This window comes from Pelobates fuscus, chromosome 11 (genome assembly GCF_036172605.1).
Source record: "Pelobates fuscus isolate aPelFus1 chromosome 11, aPelFus1.pri, whole genome shotgun sequence".
Classification (NCBI taxonomy): domain Eukaryota; kingdom Metazoa; phylum Chordata; class Amphibia; order Anura; family Pelobatidae; genus Pelobates; species Pelobates fuscus.
Genome location: NC_086327.1, coordinates 43,062,858 through 43,087,242, shown reverse-complemented (window position 1 = coordinate 43,087,242; position 24,385 = coordinate 43,062,858). Strand labels below are relative to the sequence as shown.

The window sequence follows — 24,385 nt, the reverse complement described above, 5'->3', positions numbered from 1 at the left end:
TTCCGCCAGCAGTGAGTCTAAGGATCGTATTGTTCCCCCTTCCAGGATTGTGCGCAACGGGACATATCCCCTCTCCCTCCAGATGGCAGGCCCCCTCCAATATTGGGGTTGTGGGTGACTGGGAGCAAGGGACTAGGGATTGGGGAGATATGCGCCACTCTCCTAGTCGATTCCCAGGTCTTCAACGTCTGTGCCACCGGGTTCCCGTCCTCTTCCTTCCCACAGCGTCCTGTCCCCCCCGCCATACATCAGCCTTGAGTTTGGCCACTGATCCTCCTCTGTCCAGGGCCACCCATTGTTTTGGGTCTTCGGCTGCGTGCCACTCCAGTATATGTTGCATTGTGGTAGCTTGGTGGTACTTTTTAAAATCCAGGAGTGACAGGCCTCCTCTGGATCTGGGTAAGCATAGCGTCTCATGACGCAGTCGGGATCTCTCCCCTCTCCATACATATCGGATGACCTCCGATTTCAGGGCGGAAAAGAAGGCTGCTGGAAGAGCCATCGGGATGGTTTGAAACAGGTATAGGATCCTCGGCAGCACGTTCATCTTAAGAACCGCTATCCGGCCGTGCCATGTAATATGCGGGTATGCCCAGCGTTCAAGGTCCGATGTTATTTTTTTGCAAGATGGTGCCAAAATTGCGTTGATAAATATCTTGTGGGTTAGTGGTTATCCATATGCCCAGGTATTTCATCTTCCCCTCGCAACAGCGGAACGGAAAGGCCGTGCTTAGTTCAGCATATTCATTCGGCGGGAAGGTGACGTTGAGAACCTCACATTTAGTCAGGTTGAGTTTGAGTCCTGAGATCCTTCCAAAGCGTTCAAGTTCTAAGAGCAGACAGGGCATTGTGATTCGTGGGTTAGAGATGAAGAATAGGAGGTCGTCTGCGTATGCAACCACCTTGTGTTCCAATCCCTTCCAGGTGTATCCATGGACGTCAGGGTTCTGTCGCACCGCCTGTAGAAGTGGTTCTAAAGACATCGCGAACAAGAGAGGGGATAGGGGGCACCCTTGTCTAGTCCCGTTGTTAATATCGAAGCTGGTGGTTAGTGCTCCGTTCACCCTGACCGGCGCACGAGGTTTATCGTATAAGGCAGATATCCATGACAACATATTATGTCCCATTCCTATAGCCTTGAGCGTGTTCATCATATACGGCCAATTGACCCGGTCAAAGGCCTTTTTGGCATCCGTGGATAGCAATAAGAGGTATTCTCGAGATTTCCGTACTCGGTTTTGTATGGAAAAGAGGCGTAGCGTGCTGTCTCGCGCTTCCCGTCCAGGGATAAACCCTGTCTGATCTGCGTGGATTATACTTGGTAGTACGCTGTGTAGTCTGGTCGCCAGCACTTTTGTGAGAAGTTTCGTGTCCACGTTCAGTAGGGGAATTGGCCGATAACTGCCGCAGTTCTCTGGGCCTTTCCGGGTTTGAGCAGGACTGTGATCGTGGCTGCCAGTGATCTTGTGCTAAAGTGTCCTCCCTCCGTGATGGTGTTAATTGCTCTTGTCAGCCAAGGTAGGAGTATTGTGGAAAAGTGTTTGTAATACCCCATAGAAAATCCGTCCGGACCCGGTGCTTAACCTACCCTTGTATTCTTCAGGGCTGCCGCTATCTCCTCCGTGCTGATCGGTTCGTCCAGTACGGTCGTCGTATCCGGGTTCACCCGTTTGTGTACATTATCGTGTAGGAAGTTCTGGATGAGTGTGGGGATGATATGCCCAGGTGGTATGCCCCATTTTGAGTGGGGAGATTGTATAGGGTGTGGTAATATCGACGGAATTCGTTCGCAATATCTTCTGGGAACGAGGACATGGCCCCCGAGGAGAGGTGGATTTTATGTACCCTTGTAAGCGGAGTGTCATCTTTCAGGAGACGGGCCAGTAATTTGCCGCCTTTGTTTGCGTGGGTATAAAAGAAATTCTTCGAATATTGTAAGGAGCGATGCTATGTGTCAGCGTGTTGGGTCCGTTTGTGTTGGAGTTCCAGCCTCGAGATGGCCCCGTATAGTTCAGCCCCGTATATTTCATATATTTCATCTCCTGCATGGTCGCCTTCCTCTTGCGGGAGGCTATTCTTATAAGCGTGCCTCGTTTTCCCGAAAATATAGATCTAATTATTGTGTGACTTTTCCGGCCACCGCGGGGTCCTGGAGCAGGGACACATTCAGTCGCCAGGTCCAGTGGCCTGGTTTAAACAACGGAGACTCCAGTTCCACCATCAACGGGCCATGGTCCGACCAAGTGGGGCCTATGGTAGCCGCTCAGAGGTGCAACAGACCATCCTGATGGAGCAGTATGTAGTCAATCCGCGAGTATCGGCTATGGAGTGCCGAATAGTGGGTGTAATCCCTGGTGTCCGGGTGGAGCGCTCTCCAGCAGTCAGTCAGTCCCAGCTCACTCATCGATTTGCGAATTGAATGAATACTAGAGTGTGGTGGGCAACTACTTCCCATTGACGCATCCATTAGGGGGTCTAGTGAGGTGTTAAAGTCACCTCCCATAATGAGTGCCCCTTCCGAGAATCCCCACAGCTTATTCAAAGTTCTCCGGAGAAATAGTGCCTGATTTGTGTTGGTGCACATAGATTGAAACCAGTGTGCAGAGTTTGTCAGCAATGGTGCCTTTCAGGAAGATAATCTCCCCTGTGTGTCGGTCATCCTGTCCAGCTCTTTGAATTACAGGTCAGCTGAGAGGATAATACGGAATCTAAATAAATGCCTGCTATATGTGCTGTGTTGTGGTTGCTGAATGAGTTGTTGGGGTAGTACCGATTCCGTATTTTTGGTGCGGATCCTTCTAGGAAGTGAGTTTCCTGAAGCATGGCCACTGATACATTTTTCTTCCGTAGATCCCGCAGTAGGTGGGTGCGGCGTTCAGGGACGTTCCAACCTTGACAGTTAATGGTCATAACGTTCAAAGGAGCGCTGTGATATGACGCAGCCATTGCTTGTCCAAGGCACGCGGAGAACCCGGCGTCAGTTCCCCCGATCCCCCGTCTCTGTGGCCAGAAGTAGTGTTCCGTCAAACTCCCGCCCCCTGGTGCAGTCCACTAGGTGCTAGTGCCCGGTGCAGCAGCGGGAGCGGAGGGCCTGGTGGAGCGGCCACAGCAGGGAGGTGGAGTTACTGTCGTATGGGCCGTCGTGTACAGATACTCCCCCCCCCCTTAGTCGCACAGGGTGCGTTGGGTCAAGGGACCCCTACTGTTACCGCCACAATAGGTAGTGGGTGCGATCAGTGTGATGAGGGTGTGAAGTACGACTGGAGTGTAAATCTGTGTCAGAGCCAGGGGAAGTTTACCAGGACAATTTAAGGAGTAGTGGGTATGGTGAGTGAGGGGGTATAGAGGGAGAGAAAGAGAAAAAAATAAAAATTCAAATTGGGGAAGACAAGGTCCCCAAGTAGAGGTGTCCCCTATAAGGGGATGAAAAAAGGGAGTTCACCTCGATACCTCCTTGGTGCAAGGAGAAAGTAGTCGTGCGACAGCCGGAGTTGCCAGAGGCCACCCCAGTAACCAAACCGAGATGTGGACCTCCAGGGGCTCGGTCATTAAGGAAAAAGCATGACCCCTATTTGGAGTCAATGGTTCCGCTCCAATCCGGTATGGATATAAAAGACAGGTGTGGTGTCAGTACAGTACTTACTGGACCCACACCACCAGCACCACAGCCTAGTGCTAAATTATGTACATAGTATATAGTATATAGGACACCACTTAACAAGAGTAACATGAAATAACATAAATAAATTAACAGTGCAACATTAGGAGTGTGATATCAGCCTGGAGATTTATACATTTATATAAACCTTAGATCAATGGCCTATCCCTACCGTCAGCGTAATCTTCGTCCTCCCCCTTCTCCCAGAGCCCCAAGGCACCCCTTATATGCGCGGGACAACCGTGAAAAGGCTTGCACATTTCCTCCACCCCCCCCTCATAAAGGGGGAGATCAGACCTGTCTGCTGAAGCCTGTGTCTCCCCGTCAAATCCCCACCCTCTGCCCCACGATGCCGGTAGTGGAAAGTTATGTGCTCCCACCTCCCGTCGCCTGAGCTATTGTCCCCCTTAGATAGCGGCCCAAATCTTGAATGCGACCTGTCTGAGCTGTCACCTCCATCCGGATGCCCGACATCTCAGCTCGCAGTGCATCCTGTATGGTGGTGGTAAGGACCAGGAGATCTACTTTTGTGGCCATAGCAGTAGCCATAGTGCGGAGTTCATCCCAAATCCTCTCTAGTGCGGCGCCATGCGGTTCCCTGGGGGATGGGGCCATCGGCGCCATGTTAGAGCCACTCGCCTCCCCGCTCATGTCGGATTGAGACTGGAGGAATCCGTCCATCGGGCCGTGTGGGTGACCCAGCTGGGAGCCCCTCGTGGTCTGGGGGGTATCTGTGCGCCAGTGGCGTCCCATAAAAGCAGTTATTTGCTTATTATTAGGCTGATTTGGGCACTGGTGGAGCGGAGCTCACGGTCTATGCGTCCATCCCGGTCAGAGCTCAAGCCACACCCCCGGGGGGGGGCAAAAACTTCACAGTAATAAAACTGAATCCCTCCATCAATTCGTCCTCCAATCCTGGAGGGTGAGCAGGAGCATTATTCATAAGAAGCAGAGCCTTGACAGGTACGTTTTTTTTCTTGTAGGTATTTTTTAACACTTGGCCTAAACACCCATGAACCCACTCAATAAAAATATGCCTGGTTACCCAAGGTTTGCTGTTAGCCCTTCACATCACCTGCAATTTGCTTTTCAGGACATGGTTTTTCTTAAATACCCTCGGGTTCTCCAAGTGGTAGACTAGCAAAGGCTTTAAATTAAAATCCCCACTCGCATTCCCACACAACAACAGGGTTAGTCTGTCATTCATTAGCTTTTGTCTTGGCAATGATTTCTCCTCATTTGTTACATAGGCATTTTCTTCCAAAACAGGTCTGTCTCATCACAGTTAAACACTTGTTGGGGAACAAATTCCTCAGCCTCTACATAGGTTTTAAATTTAACAACACATTTCTCAGCCCCGTCTTTGTTAGCACTGGAAGCTTCACCATGTCTCACCACACTGTGTATGCAACTTCTCCGTTTAAACTTTTCAAACCACCCTCTACTTGCCTTGAAAACCTCATTCTCAGCACTCATTTCAGCTGTGTTTTTCACACGGTCACTACTTCTTCTAGTGTCTGGCTACTTTGTTTTGTAATCGCTTTCACCCCTCTAGCAACACTGGCTCATTTGATGGCATCTTTATTTTTTTAATAAAGATCAGATCAGAGATGCAGACACCACTTTCATGTTTTAAAATAATATCTTTCTTCAACTCTTTTGTTGTTCTCACAATTTTCCTCTTGGGTTGGCTAATATCCTTGGGACCCATGGTGAGTGTTTGCAGATTAAATGGAGCTCTATGTTAAGACTCAATGATGTTTAATTAAGAGTTAGTGGAGCTCTATTTGAAGACTGAATCGAACTCTATTTGAAGACTGAACTAAACTCTGTTTGAAGACTAAGTGCAACTCTATTTGAAGGCTAAATTGAACTATATATGAAGACTGAGTGAAGCTCTATTTGAAGACTGAGTGAAGCTCTATTTGAAGACCGAGTGGAGCTCTATTTGAAGACTGAGTGGAACTCTATTTGAAGACTGAGTGGAACTCTATTTGAAGACTCGGTGGAACTCTATTTGAAGACTGAATTGAACTATGTTTAAAGACTAAGTGCAACTCTATTTCAAGATTGAGTGCAACTCTATTTCAAGATTGAGTGCAACTCTATTTGAAGACTTAGTGTAACTCTATTTGAATACACTTATAGAAAGAAAAAAGAAGGAAAGAAAAAATATAATAAATGCCTAAGCATGCCTTCTAGATGGGGGGCAACCCCTGTGATAAAATGAAACGAAAACAAAAGAAAGTAGAGGATGCAATGTCTGGTGCTGCAATGATGGAATGCTAAAGAAAAATATTGTAATAAAACTTAACTTTTAAGAAAAACGAATCACTAAAAGGTCTCAAAAGACAAAAGAGACCAGCTACAACACAAAACTAATAGTGCTATTAAAAATCTACATAAAGTAGCAAAGGCTGGTCCACACTACAAAGTAGGTGGTAAGTACGCCTAAAAAGGTATAAAGCAGGTCACTTCAAAGAGTATTGGTGTGTAGTTGAGTAACAAAGTGACTGCTTCGAGAGAATTGGTGATTGATACTTTATATATAAACTCTGGCTAGACTAAAGCAACATGACTCTCAGGCATGTAGCCAAAAAATGAAAAATAACAAAAATAACTAGGCAGATAGCCAAAATAAATATAACAAATAGTGGCTGGTGTTATAGTAATTAGATAATTATATATGACTAATGGTAGAGCATATACAGTTGCAAGAAAAAGTATGTGAACCCTTTGGAATGATATGGATTTCTGCACAAATTGGTCATAAAATGTGATCTGATCATCATCTAAGTCACAACAATAGACAATCACAGTCTGCTTAAACTAATAACAGACAAAGAATGAAATGTTGCCATGTTTTTATTGAACACACCATGTAAACATTCACAGTGCAGGTGGAAAAAGTATGTGAACCCTTGGATTTAATAACTGGTTGAACCTCCTTTGGCAGCAATAACTTCAACCAAACGTTTGTTGCAGATAAGACGTGCACAACGGTCAGGAGTAATTCTTGACCATTCCTCTTTACAGAACTGTTTCAGTTCAGCAATATTTTTGGGATGTCTGGTGTGAATCACTTTCTTGAGGTCATGCCACATCATCTTAATCGGGTTGAGGTCAGGACTCTGACTGGGCCACTTCAGAAGGTGTATTTTCTTCTGTTTAAGCCATTCTGTTGTTTATTTACTTCTATGCTTTGGGTCATTGCCCTGTTGCAACATCCATCTTCTGTTGAGCTTCAGCTGATAGACAGATGGCCTTAAGTTCTCCTGCAAAATGTCTTGATAAACTTGGGAATTCATTTTTCCTTCGATGATAGGAATCCGTCCAGGCCCTGATGCAGCAAAGCAGTCCAAAACCATGATGCCCCCACCACCATACTTCACAGTTGGGATGAGGTTTTGATGTTGGTGTGCTTTGCCTCTTTTTCGCCACACATAGTGTTGTGTGTTTCTTCCAAACAACTCAACTTTGGTTTCATCTGTCCACAGAATATTTTGCCAGTACTGCTGTGGAACATCCAGGTGCTCTTGTGCAAACTGTAAACGAGCAGCAATGTTTTGTTTGGACAGCAGTGGCTTATTCTGTGGTATCCTCCCAAAAAATCCATTCTTGTTTAGTGTTTTACGTATTATAGATTCGCTAATGTTAGCATTTGCCACTTTTGTAAGTCTTTAGCTGACACTCTAGGATTCTTCTTCACCTCATTGAGCAGTCTGCGCTGTGCTCTTGCAGTCATCTTTACAGGACGGCCACTCCTAGGGAGAGTAGCAGCAGTGCTGAACTTTCTCCATTTATAGACAATTTGTCTTACCGTGGACTGATGAACAGCAAGGAGATACTTTTATAACCCTTTCCAGCTTTATGCAAGTCAACAATTCTTAATCGTAAGTCTTCTGGGAGCTGTTTTGTGCAAGGCATCATTCACATCAGGCAATGCTTCTTGTGAAAAAGCAAACCCAGAACTGGTGTGTGTTTTTTATAGGGCAGGGCAGCTGTAACCAACACCTCCAATCTCATCTCATTGATTGGACTCCAGTTGGCTGACATCTCACTCCAATTAGCTCTTGGAGATGTCATTAGTCTAGGGGTTCACATGCTTTTTCCACCTGCACTGAGAATGTTTACATGGTGTGTTCAATAAAAACATGGCAACATTTCATTCTTTGTGTGTTATTAGTTTAAGCAGACTGTGATTGTCTATTGTTGTGACTTAGATGATGATCAGATCACATTTTATGACCAATTTGTGCAGATATCCATATCATTCCAAAGGGTTCACATACTTTTTCTTGGAACTGTATATTAGGGGGAGGAGGGGGGAGAAGGGAAGGAAAGACCCAAAATATAGCTGTCCCTTTTGTGCCTTTGAGGGCACCCCTTAACCCAGTTAAATGACTCTAGCTTGTAATGCAAAAGAGAAACAACCACCCACTTAATGAATAGGTAAAAAATCAAAAATCTAGATTATAATGAGAGTAGTGGAAAATACCACAAAAACTGAACTGGAAATAATAGTTCCTGATAATAGTTCCACCATCTGATTGCAGTACTCTTTGGCTTTTTCAGAGAGTACTACAATCAGATAATTTTTGTTCAACTTCAGAATTGCTCGAGAAGGGCATTGTTTGAGTTCCAAGGTTCCACTGTATATTCACATGGAATATATGAGAGCACAGTGAAATAGCCAATAAAAGTAGGACTAGACCACTTAACAATAAAATAAAAAAAATAAAAAAAGAAACCATAAAGGTACTGGAATCTAACAGGCATCCCAAAAAGTTGCAAACTATCCCCATTTTCTCTACCTCTCTGTTCCTCTTTCCGTGTCAACTATATAAGGCATCAATTTGATTAGCTTTCTAAATGATTCAATACTGACAGAAAAAAAAACATTCCAAATGATTGGCTTGCAAATGGAAAGTTCAATGTAAAATGTTGTAGATAAATCATTTGAAAAGGTCTTTCTCACAGTAATGAGCAATTTGGAAAGTTTATTAAATCAAGGCCCATGTTCTCTAACCAATTTCCTATACATATAATATAAAACATTTTTTGTTTTTGTAGTTAATGTTTTTACTCTTTTTATTTTCAGATTTTTTTAAACTTGCCTAAATAGTGCAATTGTAGGGCACTGCAAAATCTTACATATGCATTTAAATATACACAATAGATAACTCACAAACGGTCACACCAAAAGAGTTCTGTTAACACTGCGTTACTGGTGCAAGGTGTCCACTCTCCTCCTTCAGTCAAGCATAATTGAACTTGTGATGATGATATCCAATAATAGGTTAAATAATATACAGTACAGGAAATTAAGAGAGATTAATTAAAACATTGTACATTACATCAGAAAAAAAGGAATTGCAATTAGTGCAATCAGTAATCTTGAATTTAAAAAAAAATAGAAATAAAAAAGTAAAATTAGGGGGGGGCGGAGTTTAGAGGGAGACCGGCACAGATGCCATTTCTTGAGTTCCTAGTGGTTTACATTAAAATCTGCCTTGTTTTTTCAGGGGATACACCCTCTATCCATGGTAAAACGATATCCTGCCTTCCGTCATTAAATTATGGTCCATAAATTACTTGAGGTCATTGCCCAATGATTTTAATCCACTGTCTCTATTGGCTCCTTAACACTTATTAATAAAATATGTCTGGGAACTTTGAGACTTTATTATGTTATTATCTCACTTCAAGATTATTGATAAGCCCTCTCACTTGCATTTTATTTATTTATTTTTATGGGAAAAAAGCATGATGTTTCCCTGATTCCTATGTTAACCAATTCACTAGAAAAAATTGTAAAAACATTTTATATTCAATTTACTATACAAAACAAAATCTGATCCATAAAGCCTCACCTGCCTTCATTTATACTCCATCAATTGATGCCAGCGTGTAGAGGAACACATTTTTTTGTCATGAACCCTTTGTATCTCCAAGTGGGCTCTTCCTCTTCTCCTTCCAAAACAGAAAAGGAAGCTTTTAAGATCATACCATTCCTACAATCAGGGATGGGGGATATGTGAATGACATGTCTAATATTCCTAAAAGCATTTCAGAGTTTAAGGCAGATTGCTGTAATGCTTTTTGAATACATTTTTAATATATGGTTTATCTGTACTGACTGCATGTGGTCATTATGCTAAAATGCAGACATTATTATTTACTTTACTGCTGTTTTTCGTACTGCTAGTAATGACATTATGGTTCTTAAAATACATAGAAGCAGGATATTTGACCATTTTTATTCATCTCTTTTGTCATACCTTATGTATGTGAGAAAAAAAAATGTTTTTATAGTAATATTTCAGACCCAGTGTGAACTATTGCAAGATAAGGGATATTATTTAGTGTCTAAATCAATTAATCATCCCAACATTTCTGTGAATTTAGTGAATAAACCCAGAAGCAAATTCTCAAAACAAAAATTGTCAAAGGTGACATTTGTATAAGTAAATTAAGAAACCTGCTTTCACAACTTTCTCCACCAGGTGGCTTTTTTTGGCTTGGCAATAATATCCATTTCCAATTTGAATTTTATGCATTTTAATGTACAACTTATTTTTTTTTCAATGAATATTGATTTTAATCATCAAACTAATACCATGAGAGATACGTTGTATGTTAGCCATCACTATGTATTGTATACTTGTTTGCATCTAAAAACAAGTACACAATGTCTAGTCTGTCCACTCTGGACAGAACCAATTTGTGACTTGAGGCTCTCCCAATAGCAAAATATGGCCTAGTCCACTAAACAGTGAACACGGCTAAATATAAACTGATCCATTTGTTGAGGAATTCCAGTCATCCTGTGTGATGAGTGGAACTGCGACAGAGGAATAACTTACTTATCCCATGAACTTTTCTAGACTGAGATCTATGGGATAACATCAGTCCCAGACAATAATTAGATTAACTGCTACAGTGGACCCACTAACCAGTGCACCAAGGATCACTTTGTAGATCTATATCTTATAATTTTTCCCCCTCAGTTTTTGAAATATTTTCAAAGCATTATCTATATAATGCATTTAAAATATGGAGTAATTGTTTAAAGAGACAGACTATTAAAGAGAAAATTATTTGCATGAAAAATCTTGTAAAAAATAGGTATGGCTATGGGGATCTAGTTTGGGAGTTGAGAGTGGTAAGATCCCTCCCAGCTTCTAAAATTATATATTTTATTGTTAAAGAAAGATGAGCAAAGCTGAACCTATTTTAAAGGAATTGGCTATCTTCTCCACCTTTTTTTTTTTCTTTTCTTTTTTTTTTTAAACAATTTAAAACGCTTTTAAAACAATTACATTTTAAACAAGAAAAACCAAAAATGGCAATGGAAAGACTTTTAAGGCATAAATATTTGTGAGAAGCTGCATGTTTATAGGTAGCTTAAAGGTACACTATAGGCACACAGACCACTTCATCTAATTGATATTTCACATCCCCTTAATGTAAAACATTGCTGTTTCAGAGTTTACATAGCAGGGTTAAGACTTCATTTAGTGATTGTCTACCAGTGGTGCTTCCTGGCTTTTCACAGAGTTTAACTGTGTGAAACGAAGCTGGATGTCCTCATGTTTTGCATGAGGATGACCAGCCTCTTCAAAATCACCATAGGAAAGCATTGATTTAATGCTTTCCTATGGGGAAGGCCCAAGCTTGCAATCCTTGCGCGTTAGGTTCCCCCTCACAATGATGTTGGAGGAGGAGGATACGGAGCCAGCACCAAGGTACCAAGGACCGCTTCCTAGCTGGAACAGGTGACAAACTGCAGCACTTGACTAGAGTCCGAATGGGGAATTCGCTCTAGACACCCCCAGGCACTGGACGACACTCAGTCTTGGGAGCTCTAGCCTTTACAAGGATTTTCCCTGTTGAATCCTCCACACTGACAAAGTGATTAAAGAATAGCCCTTTCCCCTTCCAGTAACCAGACAACACATGAAATGCCTTTATTGGCAACCACAACTGGCCTTATATGCAGGTCCCCATGCAAGGGGCATTCCCCCCTGGACCTGAGAGTAAACCACAATAGAAACAAATACACAATTACATTGGCTCTCAGATCCAGGACACTCCCTTACTTAAAAATACAATCCCTACTCTGTGTCTTGGAGATAAGTGGGTTAAGTACTGTATTAAACTCAATTATCTCCAGGTACAGAAAACACACATTTCCCAAGCACCCCAAAAGTACCTTACAAATACATAAAACCCCACAAGTTAAATCCCCTGATAGCCCGATCTGGGTGACAAACACATCCAAAAATCACCCAGATCGGTTCAGGGATTCAGGAATTTCCTGGAAGTCATAATGTGGCCAACCGCACGCATGGTCCCATGTCCAAAAACGTTCCAGAGAAAAAGAGCTTGCAGTCGGTCTAGTTCGGTTGTTAAAAACCGAACAAACTACCAAACATAATCAATGTTCTTACCCTGGTGCTTGTTCCCCTTCGTCTTGGGAACGTTTCCACTGAACAGCACCTTTCTAAGTGTTGTAGAACCGAACCCAGGCGATCATGGAAGACCAGCAGTGTTGGGGAGTTGCAGTGTCCGAAAATAGTTCCATTAACTCAACGACCCAACACCGCTGCCTGTGTTCATGTGAACAAGATGACCGCCACCTCATGGTTGTCCATAGGAATTGCAGCCACCCAGACGAACACTTTGAACACTGCAGTGGAAATTGCTACAAAGTTGTCTCTGGTTCGTGCGGTTGTTCGGTTCCCGAACCATATAGTCCAAATACATGAAGGGAGACTTTTACAACACATTTTACAGGGTCCATAGTCTGTGGGCAGGAGGCTGGCAAGCAGGCTCCTCCAGGAACTCGTGGCAAACTCACTTGGAAAGGGGAGTTTGTCACAGATAAGTGAAAAAAAAAATAGGTTTTTAACCCTTTCATCACCAGGTGGGGAGGAGGGTGGCAGACCTATATCAGAGGGACACCATAGCGTTAGGGATACCGTTTTTTTTTTTTATACCTAACGCTATAGTGTTTGATTAATTAATTCTGCTAATGGGAGTCCTTTTCAACTAATTTTAATAGGATTGTTACTTGCCCAGTGAGAGTGTATCATTTTGCCTATAGAAAACCGAATGGTTTAATGTACACTCCCAAAGGGTGCATATTTGTTCTGAAAAGGCTGTCCCCCTAGAATTTCTTTGGTTCCTACACTAATGGGTCCAGTTAATTGGATTGAATGGGTCCAGTCAAAGGGCACTTAGTCTGCATAATGCTGTCAATGTGATATCCTTTTAGTCATTGCAATGAAAATGTGTGTTAATGATTAACAAAAATGTTAGACACAATTTTTATTTCTTGTGTTTGTTTATTTTTAGATCGAAAGACCCAAATATACTCATGCCGGTTAAGTTAAGCCAGAAAAGGTAATATTTTGCAACTTTAAATATGATTTTTTTTTTTTTTTTAAACAATCAAAATTAACAAGCGTGTGGTACATACTATGAGGGAGTGCCACCACTGGACAACTGTTACCAATGATTCAACGACAGACATCAAATATTTACAGAATTTATATTAGCCAGCCCGGAACTCTTGGGCTGGCTAATGATAGCCCAATGTAGCCATTGTTGTTACACCTTCAACAGCAGAAGTGATAAACTGTATGTTAAGCATTTTATAGCAACATTATGCACATGCAGACTCAAGGCACCATGAACACTCCAGAAACAGTGAAGGGGTCATGTAGCTAGGAGTAAACCTTTAAAGGTTTCCCAATAGGTGTCTGTGTTTATTTTTGAAGGTGTACTTGTATTTGTTTTTGTATGTGGTTCTGAAGGTGTATTTGCGTATCTCTGTGTGTGTTTCTGCTGGTGTAATTGTATTTATATGTTGGTGTGTTTTTCATGTCTTTGTTAGTGCCCATCTTTGTGTGTCTATGGGCTAAATGTGTGTCTGGGCCTTGTGTAATTTTAAAGACAGAATGTCTGTCATGATAGGCTTATGAAAAACATGCAAAAGTAGAAGTGAGTTACAAAAGGAAAAGAGGGAGCACAAACAATGCACAGAACCCGTGTACAAAATAGATTCCGACTGTAAAAGCAGAAAGAACAGATTTATAGCACAGAAAGGGCATCACAAAAACTAGAATGGATTAGAGTGCAAAAAAGTATACAGTTTTGTTCCTAGAGCTTTACCTGCACTTATGTCCCGATGCAGAGTTCATGATCTACAGATTCCAACTTTCAATTTTGTCAAACTCATTGAAAGCCGTATGAGAAAAACTGAGTTAAATCGCTTTGTTTCTCCTGGCTGTGACTCAGGGGTATGATCTGTACACCAAAACCACTTCATTAAGGTGAAGTTGTTTTGGTGCTCAGTATCCCTTAAATAGTTTCCTTGTTGACAACAGCTGAGTGTCCTCAATAAATTTCATGCTGTTTAAATAGTGATTGTGGAAAAAAATCATGGAGACCAACGAATGTCCCTGGTGAAGCCTTAACATGTAGAACGTTGCTCTATAATGGTTCTTCAGGTTTCTCAGTTGTTCTAGTTAGAACACTGGTAGAGATGCTACCCTTGTAACCAGTCTGTCCTTTATATCATTCTAGGTCTCACACCATAACCAAAGAACAATTTCAAGATTATTATCAGAAAAATCATGCAGATAGTGACTTTGGATTTGCAGAAGAGTATCAGGTATGGTTCATGGGTTCTGAGTTCTGTCAATTTTATGATTTTATCAAATCACAAATAAACTATATTTCTTAATAGCACTATATATATATATATATAGTATCTATTGGGTGAGGGGGGAGGTGTAATTTGAGTCTAGATTTCTTTGTGTCTGTTCTCTTCCAATGCCCCACCACTTTTAATAAGAGACTTATTCTTTTAAAACCTCAAAAACAGCGATTCCTGGCAATAAAATCATACCTTGTGCAAGTTACTTTTGATGACATGATTTATTTCATTTGTATAATAATAATATTGACACTTTTACATATGCCATGCTTTGCCATTTATTTAGGCTCCTATGTCTGGCAAAGACCTTGAACGCTACGCTTAAATCATTATGTATTTGTTGTACACATCAAAAAATATTGATAATATTGATGTTTAAGAAACTTGTACAGTCTTTTGGGAAGAGAACACCGGACCAGCTTGTCAAGCCCTATGCCAAGCACACGTCCAGAGAACAGATTGTCTTTTTGAAATAGTTTTTTTTCTAAAGATATTGCTATAGTCTTAGACAATTCAAATATATTGTAGTTAATCATAAAGGTTTTCTTTCAAGGATTGGTCACTAGAAAAGGCTCTCAAACCTGATCATAGAAAGGGACACATGGGACTCCTGCAAACAAAGAACCTATTCCATTAGGCTCCAGTAATGTTACCATGTTAATCTTTTTGTGAAATAAAATGATGGCACAATCATGTGGAACATGGCGTAAAAATGTCAGAATGGAGGACTTCAGGCACTCCGAGATAACAAAAATAGCAGCTCTATTGGGGCAAAAACAGCAACTTTTTGACCTTACCGAGTGTTTATCAAGAGTGTAGGACTTGACATGAAAGGGAGTGTCAATGTGTAATATTTGTCATGAAAGGAGGATGGTGGCATTGAAGGGCAGGATAAAGGAGATGGATACTCAAAGAAATAAACAGTTTGCTATAGCTCTGCGCATACACCATAGGAAACCAATGATTTGATTTGATCACTAGTTGTGATCTCCAGGGTGCAGGGTGGAGCTATGGCAAGGATACTTTTTTGTATTTTAGGGCACTGTGGAGGAGCACTCAAAAGCGTATAGTTAACATGTCTACACTTTAATACAGATCACAGAATGGAAATTTCCAGGCCTGAAATGGCCTTAGTCAAGTTGAGTCAAGCTAATTTCAGGGACCGAAATGTTGCCACTCTGAGATCTGTAATAAAGTGTCTCCATGTTACTCGCCTGTTTTTGAGTAGTTTTCCCTATCTTTGTCATAAAGAATGCAGGAGATGGAATAATTCAAGGAGGAAATGATGGAGGAACGTTGGAAGTTGGCACTTAAGACTGCATGTAAAAGGTGCCTGTTAAGTTTAGGTGAGAAAATTAGGTATGTGTGTAAAAATAATCAGAGGACATCGCCTGCGTATATGAATGGTTAATTTGGTACCTGCATTAAATGCTCCAGGCTTCACAATTACAGATGGAGGTCATAACGCTATCAACATGCTTATGGAAGTTAACAGTTCCTTCTCTCTTCTATATTTTTCCATACACTACATTGACCACAACTTTCCAAAATAACAGCTGGAATGTTAAAGAACTACTTTAGGCACCATAATCACTACAATCAGGTTGGTCTGGTATGCCTATTGCAACACCCAGGGATGAGGGAGTCTGACTTGTAGTGGAATGGCTCAAACTGGATACAGGCAGAAATTTCACCAAGTAGTCTGCCTAGAGTAATAGATTATTTGGAGTCGCGACTGAAATCAAATGAAGTCAGGTGCAATGGGTCCAGGAGTCAATTCACTCAGAAAGGCTTATTTGAATGTATTCTGGTGGTGTAGAAGGAACACAGCACTTGCATATATGGGGTGTATGACTTTAAATCTGCTAAAGGCAGATACCATAATCATTACAGCCTGTTTCTCTGCTGGCATCTCTGCCACTGAGCTAAGCCCAGCAGTGCAGGGATGCACTCATTGGCTGAAAACACTCAGCTGGTACTGCACATCAGGGCTTAGCTCCATGGAGCTAGAGAGGAGATGGAAGTGGGTGCCTGGTGGACCTCAGGCAATTTGTTGAGTACTTACAGTTCGAGAGCTCCAGGGCAGTCCTGGCACAAAAAGCATTGCAGCGAGCCACAGTGGTTATGGTGGTTGGAGAGTTACTTTTAGATTAGTACTTAATAGATTTGTGCATTGTTCAAACTAATAGATATTCATAGGAATTCTGGGCAACCTGAGATTTATCTGAAATCCTGAACAACGAAATGCTATAAGGATAATTCACAAAAGAAACAAAATGGACAAAGGATGAAACTGTTTTGTTCATTTTTTGACTTGGAGTTCTGTCTGTTGCTCCAATAAAAGACGATTGCTGGAATAAATGTTGATTTTATTCACAGGTCATGTGAGAAAGGATCAACATAGGGGAAAAAGAGGACGAGCAGTAAAATAAATCCACATTATATATTTAATAAATTTGTGTTCAAGTAGAGATTGTAGCCATATTAGTCCAGTGATGCAGATGTAACAAAAGGATAAAATCCGTATCTTGTAATACCTTTTTTATTGGACTAACATAATTTTGTAATGACAAGCTTTCGGAAGAACCTCCCTTTCTCAAGTCTAAAGCATTTCTGAGCAAAGACGACACATAGAATTCAAAGTTGAGTTGTGTTACAGGGGTTAAAGCGACATGAGTGCAGATAAGACACAGGTTTGATAGAAAATAGACACCATTCTTCAAGAGGGTTGTAAATAACTCGTGTGAAGATCACAGAGTGAGGGGGGAGAGAGAATAAAACAAACAAGCAAACAGTGCAGAAGAAGGTAATAAATATATAATATACAAATATAGATTTTGTTTCGCTGCTTCTCCTCTGCTTCCATCTGTTAGTTATTTCTTCTTACTTGATCTGTGAACTAAATGGCGTGAACTTTTGCCTATTCGTGTTCTGAAAAATATATACGTAATATTTATATTTTGCAGTACACTGGACAATTTCCCAATTATTGTGACTCATCCAAATAGTTTTTCCAAAACAACTGAATAGCAAAAATGTGTCTCAACCGAAACACCACATGGGTAAAACCCAAAGAAATAATTATTTTTTTTTTGGACAAATTAATTCTGACAAACAAATTGTTCTTGCAGTGCACAAGGCTAGTACTTTCAAACAATTATGAGCTCTCTAGTAACTATGTTTGGCTCGCTTTTTTCTTAATGCCCACATTTCTATGCACTGAATTAAATCTAGAATGTAAAATATAAAATCTACTTTTCTATGTGCTATTTTACTTTTCCATCTGAGTTAAATCTTTCATTTTATACAGGAGCTAAGTGCCGTTGGTACAAAACAATCAAAAAGAGCGGCAGAAAATCCAGAAAACCGAGCAAAGAATCGTTTCACTAATGTGTTGCCATGTGAGTATAGCAATATTAGCCAGCATGTTACCGCAATGTATTAGGATGTAACAGTTATCCGTCTTTAAACCTCAGCTACTAAGCCACTAGGCACATGGTATTAACATATATAACTGATTGAAGATGAATAACCTAACTAATGATCATTATTCACCATCAAAACATTCTAATATATTTACTAACTCCCATCTTTACCTTTTTGTTTAAGATGACCATTCCCGGGTCAAACTGGACTGCATTGATGGAAATCCAAATTCTGATTACATTAATGCCAACTATATGCCTGTAAGTACAAAGTCGCAGACCATCATTTCAAACTTAATCCATTACTCACATGTCATACCATTTCCTTTTCTGTGTTCGTAATGTTGTTTGCAGCCGGACACACTCTGAGTACAAAAATTCTTTTTGCACAGCATTTTATTATTTGTTGCTAGGCCTTTTTTTGTGATTTTACGTTGGCGAAAACCATCCTCTAACTCACACCCTAGTGATAAAATCTAACAGAAGCAATTCTGAGCTTATTCACTAAATTAGGAATTATATAGGCAGATTTTCTAAGTCAAACTGGGAAAATTGTTGACTTGCTTAATTTTTCCCGTTTGGCTATTTTTTGCTGATTAATTCCCTGTCACTTCTTTACTATATAGTAAAACATGCCGTTATTTTTGTGTAGCCCTAAAAACAAAGACACTTTCTTGGTTACAAATAAAATAGAGGTGCAACAATAGAGGTGCAACAATAGAGGTGCAACAATAGCGGTGCAACAATAGCGGTGCAACAGTAGTAATGGTGAACATAACAATTATTACAGTGCACACTTAAATCAATAAGTTCTGTTGCGTACCCGTGACAATTAGGTTCAGCAATAAAAGAGTCATCATGGATTTGAGAGCCATTATTTTTGGGCTGTAACATCGCCATCGTTCTGTGAACACTTAAAGAAAGAGCACTTTGGACCTTAAAACTTTTTTTGGAAGAAGACTATTTTTTTCCCCAAACTTACTTTTGCGAGATATGTACTTTAAAGCATAATTGAAAAATATGGAGGTTCCAAACGGATTACACTTCTTTAGATGATGGGTTTAAGAATTGGTTTTAATCATGAATGCCTATAAGAATGCATATTTTAGAACTGCATTGGGAACATAAGACCTGAACAAATCAGTCTACTTTTTCACATATGAAACACCAACATATGCTTTTTTAGAGCAGTTTTCTGATCAGAAATATGTGACAGTGCTAACTGTAAATAGCTCTGCACAGAATTCAAATAACACCCAGAATATAAAAAATCCATAATCTGAAAATGAGTGAGTAATCTCACAGCATTGGAAAAGGTAGCTTAATAATAAAGAAAATCTGTTCAATTAGTTTTTTTTGTAGATATTTATTACCCTGTAAGTAATTGTTTTCTCACGCAAAGCATGAATATATACTTCCCTGCCGATGGACTCTTGTTTTATGTATTCTCCTTTCTTGTAGGGCTATACCTCTAATAAAGAATTCATAGCCAGCCAAGGTCCTTTACCTAACACCACAGCAGATTTCTGGAGAATGATTTGGGAGCATCATGTCAATACTATTGTAATGCTGACGAACTGCATGGAGAATGGTCGAGTGAGTTCCTCTCCGTTACATTCTATTTGACAAATGTATTAACATGTTGTGTCCACACCTGGCACCATTCTGTGCACGTAGGATTGGACGAGTGATAATGGAAATGAGGGACAGGACACATGATCAGAGAAGGAAAGAGGGATAAGCCAGCTCTTATGGGAGGGATGGACTGATACTGCAATTATTATGGAAGAAAGGTTTAGGACATGTGATGTGGAAGGAAGGGAGAGACTGGGCTTGTGATGTGGAAGGGAGGGAGGGTTAGGGTTTGTAGCATGGAAGGGAGAGAGGGACCAGGCTTGTGATATGGATGAGAATGATTATTCAGCTAGTGACGGGGGTGGCAAGGATGGAGGTTAGTAACATGAGGAAAGAGACAAGAAGCAACTCAGAGTTCTACAGTAATGTAACTAAATGCTTCACAGAGCCTCATAAAATATATTCTTACACACCTCGTGTTAACATTGTGAAACTCTGTGATGCATGCCTGCACATCATGTTACCATATATCCATATATATCCCATATATATCTCAACATTGGGAAGTATGAATGTTTAAAAGCATTGAGGCTTGTAGGTTGGGTACCAGCAACACTGTGCATGTCACTATTAATATAGTAGGAAATTGCACATCTAGAAAGGTTGTGTGTCCCCCTAAAGGGCACATTTGGGATTGTCTTGCTAAATCTGGAAATTTTTGGAGGTATATGTCACTGATTTTTCACAGCGGTAACTTTCACAGTATAGGATAGTATATGATATGATATTAGTGTATCACAGAGCTACACAGCGTTACGACTAACTGCAGTTTGTAATGTGTTGATTGTATCTCAGAACTATAAATTACCTTTTTTCCCATTCTAGTCGTCATGCAACAAAATAATTTTGTGGTCCCTCTCCGATTGGTTGGCGTAACCCAGGACGGCCATTGTCATTTCTTTTGTATCTATAAATACCTCCCGCTCCATTACTGGCATTACAAAAGGGATTCTTTTTAAAACATAGAAATTTTGAAATAAGCTATATTTTTTTCACATCTACTTGATAAATATCTCTAGAAAAAAACAATACCGAAAGAATGACCGTTTTAATGCAAGTACGGGAAATGAACAGAACATGGCATGGTTTTCATTACAAATTCTAAATCTGTCCTTTATATTTGACAGGTAAAATGCGAGCATTACTGGCCCCTGGATTATACTCCCTGCACTTACGAAGACATTACCGTGACCGTCACCTCAGAAACAATTTTAACTGAATGGACGATACGGGACTTTTCACTGAAAAACGTAAATGCTGCATCTGTTTACATTCTTTTTTTTTTTTCCACCTTAAATATATTTTTCTTGCTCCCTTCCTCATATTTTTTTTTTTTTAAGTTAAGTAAAGTTTTCAATAAGTTTGGTTGTTTAATCTATAGAAATCTATTACTTGAAGGACAATATTGACACTTGCCTCAATCTTTGCCACAAATGCAAATTATCTTGGATTAAATTACAAGTGAACTGTCATTTGAATAATAGAACATAAATCAACTACACTGCTATACTGCATTTACAACAATACAGTTTTGTTATATTGGCAAAATATATTTGCAAATAAGCTTCACCAAAGTTAAGACTTACATAATAATGACATGGGTATCATTTGTCAGTGTAAGAAACAAGAACAAAATGCAATAAATTAAGCAGAAAGAAAATCAGGGGCTTTGCTTCTAAGCAGACGTAACAGGGATAAAATTGTACGTCTAGTTGCAATTATTACAAGAACCATTAACTTACCGCACAACATGTTTGGTAAATACAAAAACAAAACCTTGAAGAATAGCAAAAGGGAACGGTGAACAGCATAACACTGTGTCTTATATTTATACAGGCTCGTCAACAAGGTGTAAAATATGTGCGTCACTTTCATTTTACTGTTTGGCCTGACCACGGTGTCCCAGAAAATACCACTAACATCATCCAGTTTCGCAATCTAGTTCGAGAGCACATGGACCAAAGAAAGAGCACTGGCCCCACCATTGTCCACTGCAGGTAAGACATACTAGTGGCAGGGCCGTCTTTAATATTGATTGGACCCTAGGCAAAGCATTTGCTTGGGCCCCCTGGATCCTGTACACCCTCCCCAGGCGTGCAATCACGTTATCACCCTTAATACAGTGGCAACCTAAAGTACAGTGGCAACCTAAAGTATATTTTTTGGGGCCTCCCTATTGCAAGGATGTTTAAAAGGTAGATCCCCATCTGTCGTACAACTCCAGCAATGCCTTGACAGCTGGGGCTCTACCATTTACCCATGTTTGCAGGTTTGTATTTAACACTAAGCAGTTTTTGTATGTTTCAATGTAAACAGGTTTTTGTATGGAATATGTTTGAATGTGGTGTTGGCGTTTGAATGTAAGCATGTATTTATGTCTAGTGTTGGTTTTTGAATGCAGGGGTGTGTATACATATAATGTTGGTGTTTAACACAGACGTGTATTTGTATGTAGTGCTGAAGCTTGAATGCAGGGGTGTATTTGTGTGTAGTGTTAGCGTGTGAATGTTTAGATGTATGCACATATACACACACAAACACACAAGTAGATATACACACACTGACACATAGATACACAACCTGACACAAATTCAGATACACAGACACACATACTAATAACATAACATACAGATACAGCGAAACACACAAAGACAACATACAGATACACACTGACACACATACAGACACACCAATACACATCCTGACATACACAAAGATTCAAACACTGACACACATGCAGTTACACAGACACACATATACACACCTGACACACTGGCAGATACACAGATACACACACAGACTTCATACAGATACACACACAATGACAACATATAGATACACACACAGATATACTGACACATACACTGACAGGCATACTGACACACACACTGACAGACATACTGACAGACACACTGACAGGCATACTTTCATATTGAAAGATAGACATTGAGTAAATAGGTGACAGACAGATTGTGTTGAGAACTGACTTAAGATGACTTGAGAATTTAAGCTAATATAGTAGAGCTGCACATATCTTACATTCAACAAATGTTTGTTTCTTATACTCCAATGTATATGGGAATATAAATCTAAATGTGGACAATAACAGGTATATGAAGATAATGGCTCTGTAAAAAAGGAACTCTCTTGAGGTAGAAGTGGGAAAACAAGTACATTTGATTTTCACACTTATAAGTTGTAGTCTATGCATTATTTTCTCTTATATTGCCATTTTGTTAGTATTTTATTAATCCTATACCTTTTTTTTTTTTAGCTTTAGGTGTCTTTTCTGGGTTATAGTTTCCCAAAAAGCTTTAATTTTATTGGAATTATACATATTATTATTTTTTCTGTATATTTCTTCTGTTTTGCATTTTAATCCAATTAATATACTGTAATTATTGCAGCGCTGGTGTGGGGAGAACTGGAACACTTATTGCTCTGGATTACCTAATCCAGCAGATGGAGAAAGAGCATCGAATTGGGGTTTACGGTTTTGTTGAGAAGATGAGAATGAATAGGCCCTTAATGGTACAAACAGAGGTAAGAATTCGTAATCTGGTATTAAAAAAAAAAAAAAACGATTGTAAACAAGATGACATTTTCTACGTAGCATTAGATATCGGTTAACAAATGCTGTCACTGTTGGTCACAATGAGGCATTGTTCCCAGATTCTAGTAAAATATTTTATTTAAAAAAATGATTCTCCCCAATATACACCTTAGCATTGCCGTGATTATTGAAAACATGAAAACTTAATATTTTGTATTAAAGTTTGTTCCACAGCAGCTGGAGTAACATAAATTGTTCCTTGTAATTTCAGCTGCTGTGGAATGCAACTCTGACAGACACTTACACAGACACACTGAAACACACATACATGCTCAAACAAAGGTGTTCATATGAACAAAACACATATGCATGCACTTAGTTCTTTCTTAAGGCAGTACTTGGGGAGTCATGTCCTAGCCTAAGACTGATGGGAGTCACACATGTTTGTCTGTGTATGTATATATGCACTAATGTTGTTCTTAATGGCCATCCATTATAGACATTATTTATGTTTGATAACTTGCAGATTATACAAAATGAATGACTTTGTTTATCATGACTTTTTCTTCTTTAGTCACAGTACGTGTTCCTGAATAAGTGTTTGTTGAGTTTGATTGAACAACCAGCCGAAGAGAACATCTACGAGAATAACGTAAACGACCTCATCTATGAAAATGCCAGCGTAATACGGAATTTCAACAACGAGAATGCCTAACCTTCATCGTTAGGAACAGACTATGTACTGTCCGAGCACTTACCACATGCCTTCAGCTGGCCAGTTATTGCTCAAATTTGATTGTTTTGTGCCTTTTTATTATGCGACAAGTACTGCCTGAAATGAAACCTACATCATTTGCCAAAAACGCACTCCGACTGGTGTGCATCCAGTTATTCCTTAGAACTAGGTTCTTGTGTCAAAGTACATTTTAATGACATCCATGGAATCTCCTGGTGACGTCAACTGTTTTTATTTTTCTATTTCAACTAACTACTGAAGCCAAAACGGAATTGTTACATGGAAAACACCAATGTGGAATCTAATACCTGCGAGCATGGGACTGTGAAAAATTTAAGAAGAAACCCAGTAAAAAGGGTAAAAATGTAAAGCTAGATTTTAATTTTTTTTGGGGTAGTCACCATACCCATTTTAAATATGTTTGTTGTCTGTATTGTTGTTGTTATTTTTGAAATAGCATCCTCTTTTGTGGGTCCTGAGAGCCCATTATGATGAAGGGTAATTTAGGTCTACAGTTACATCGGTTGTGGACTATGTTTCTCATCATCGTGATTGAATTGCTGAACTGAAATTCTGATGAAAGGTGATTGATGAGTAGTCTTCAAATAGAATCTACTTCGTCTTAACCACCTATCACACTCCTCTGCAGTTA

General features: G+C 40.0%; 1 protein-coding gene across 1 annotated transcript in view; it reads left to right on the top strand.

Moving 5' to 3' along the window:
- PTPRH (protein tyrosine phosphatase receptor type H) overlaps positions 1–24,094 on the top strand; it is a 165,371-nt gene extending 141,277 nt beyond the window's left edge. Inside the window, exons 15-23 of the mRNA XM_063435559.1 lie at positions 13,019–13,066; positions 14,252–14,339; positions 17,695–17,785; positions 17,994–18,070; positions 19,271–19,405; positions 20,572–20,694; positions 21,281–21,441; positions 22,852–22,987; positions 23,572–24,094. Coding sequence (XP_063291629.1) covers positions 13,019–13,066; positions 14,252–14,339; positions 17,695–17,785; positions 17,994–18,070; positions 19,271–19,405; positions 20,572–20,694; positions 21,281–21,441; positions 22,852–22,987; positions 23,572–23,712 — 1,000 coding nt within the window. The 3' untranslated portion in view covers positions 23,713–24,094. The remainder of the gene's footprint in view (positions 1–13,018; positions 13,067–14,251; positions 14,340–17,694; positions 17,786–17,993; positions 18,071–19,270; positions 19,406–20,571; positions 20,695–21,280; positions 21,442–22,851; positions 22,988–23,571) is intronic.
- The last annotated feature ends 291 nt before the right edge of the window (positions 24,095–24,385 follow it).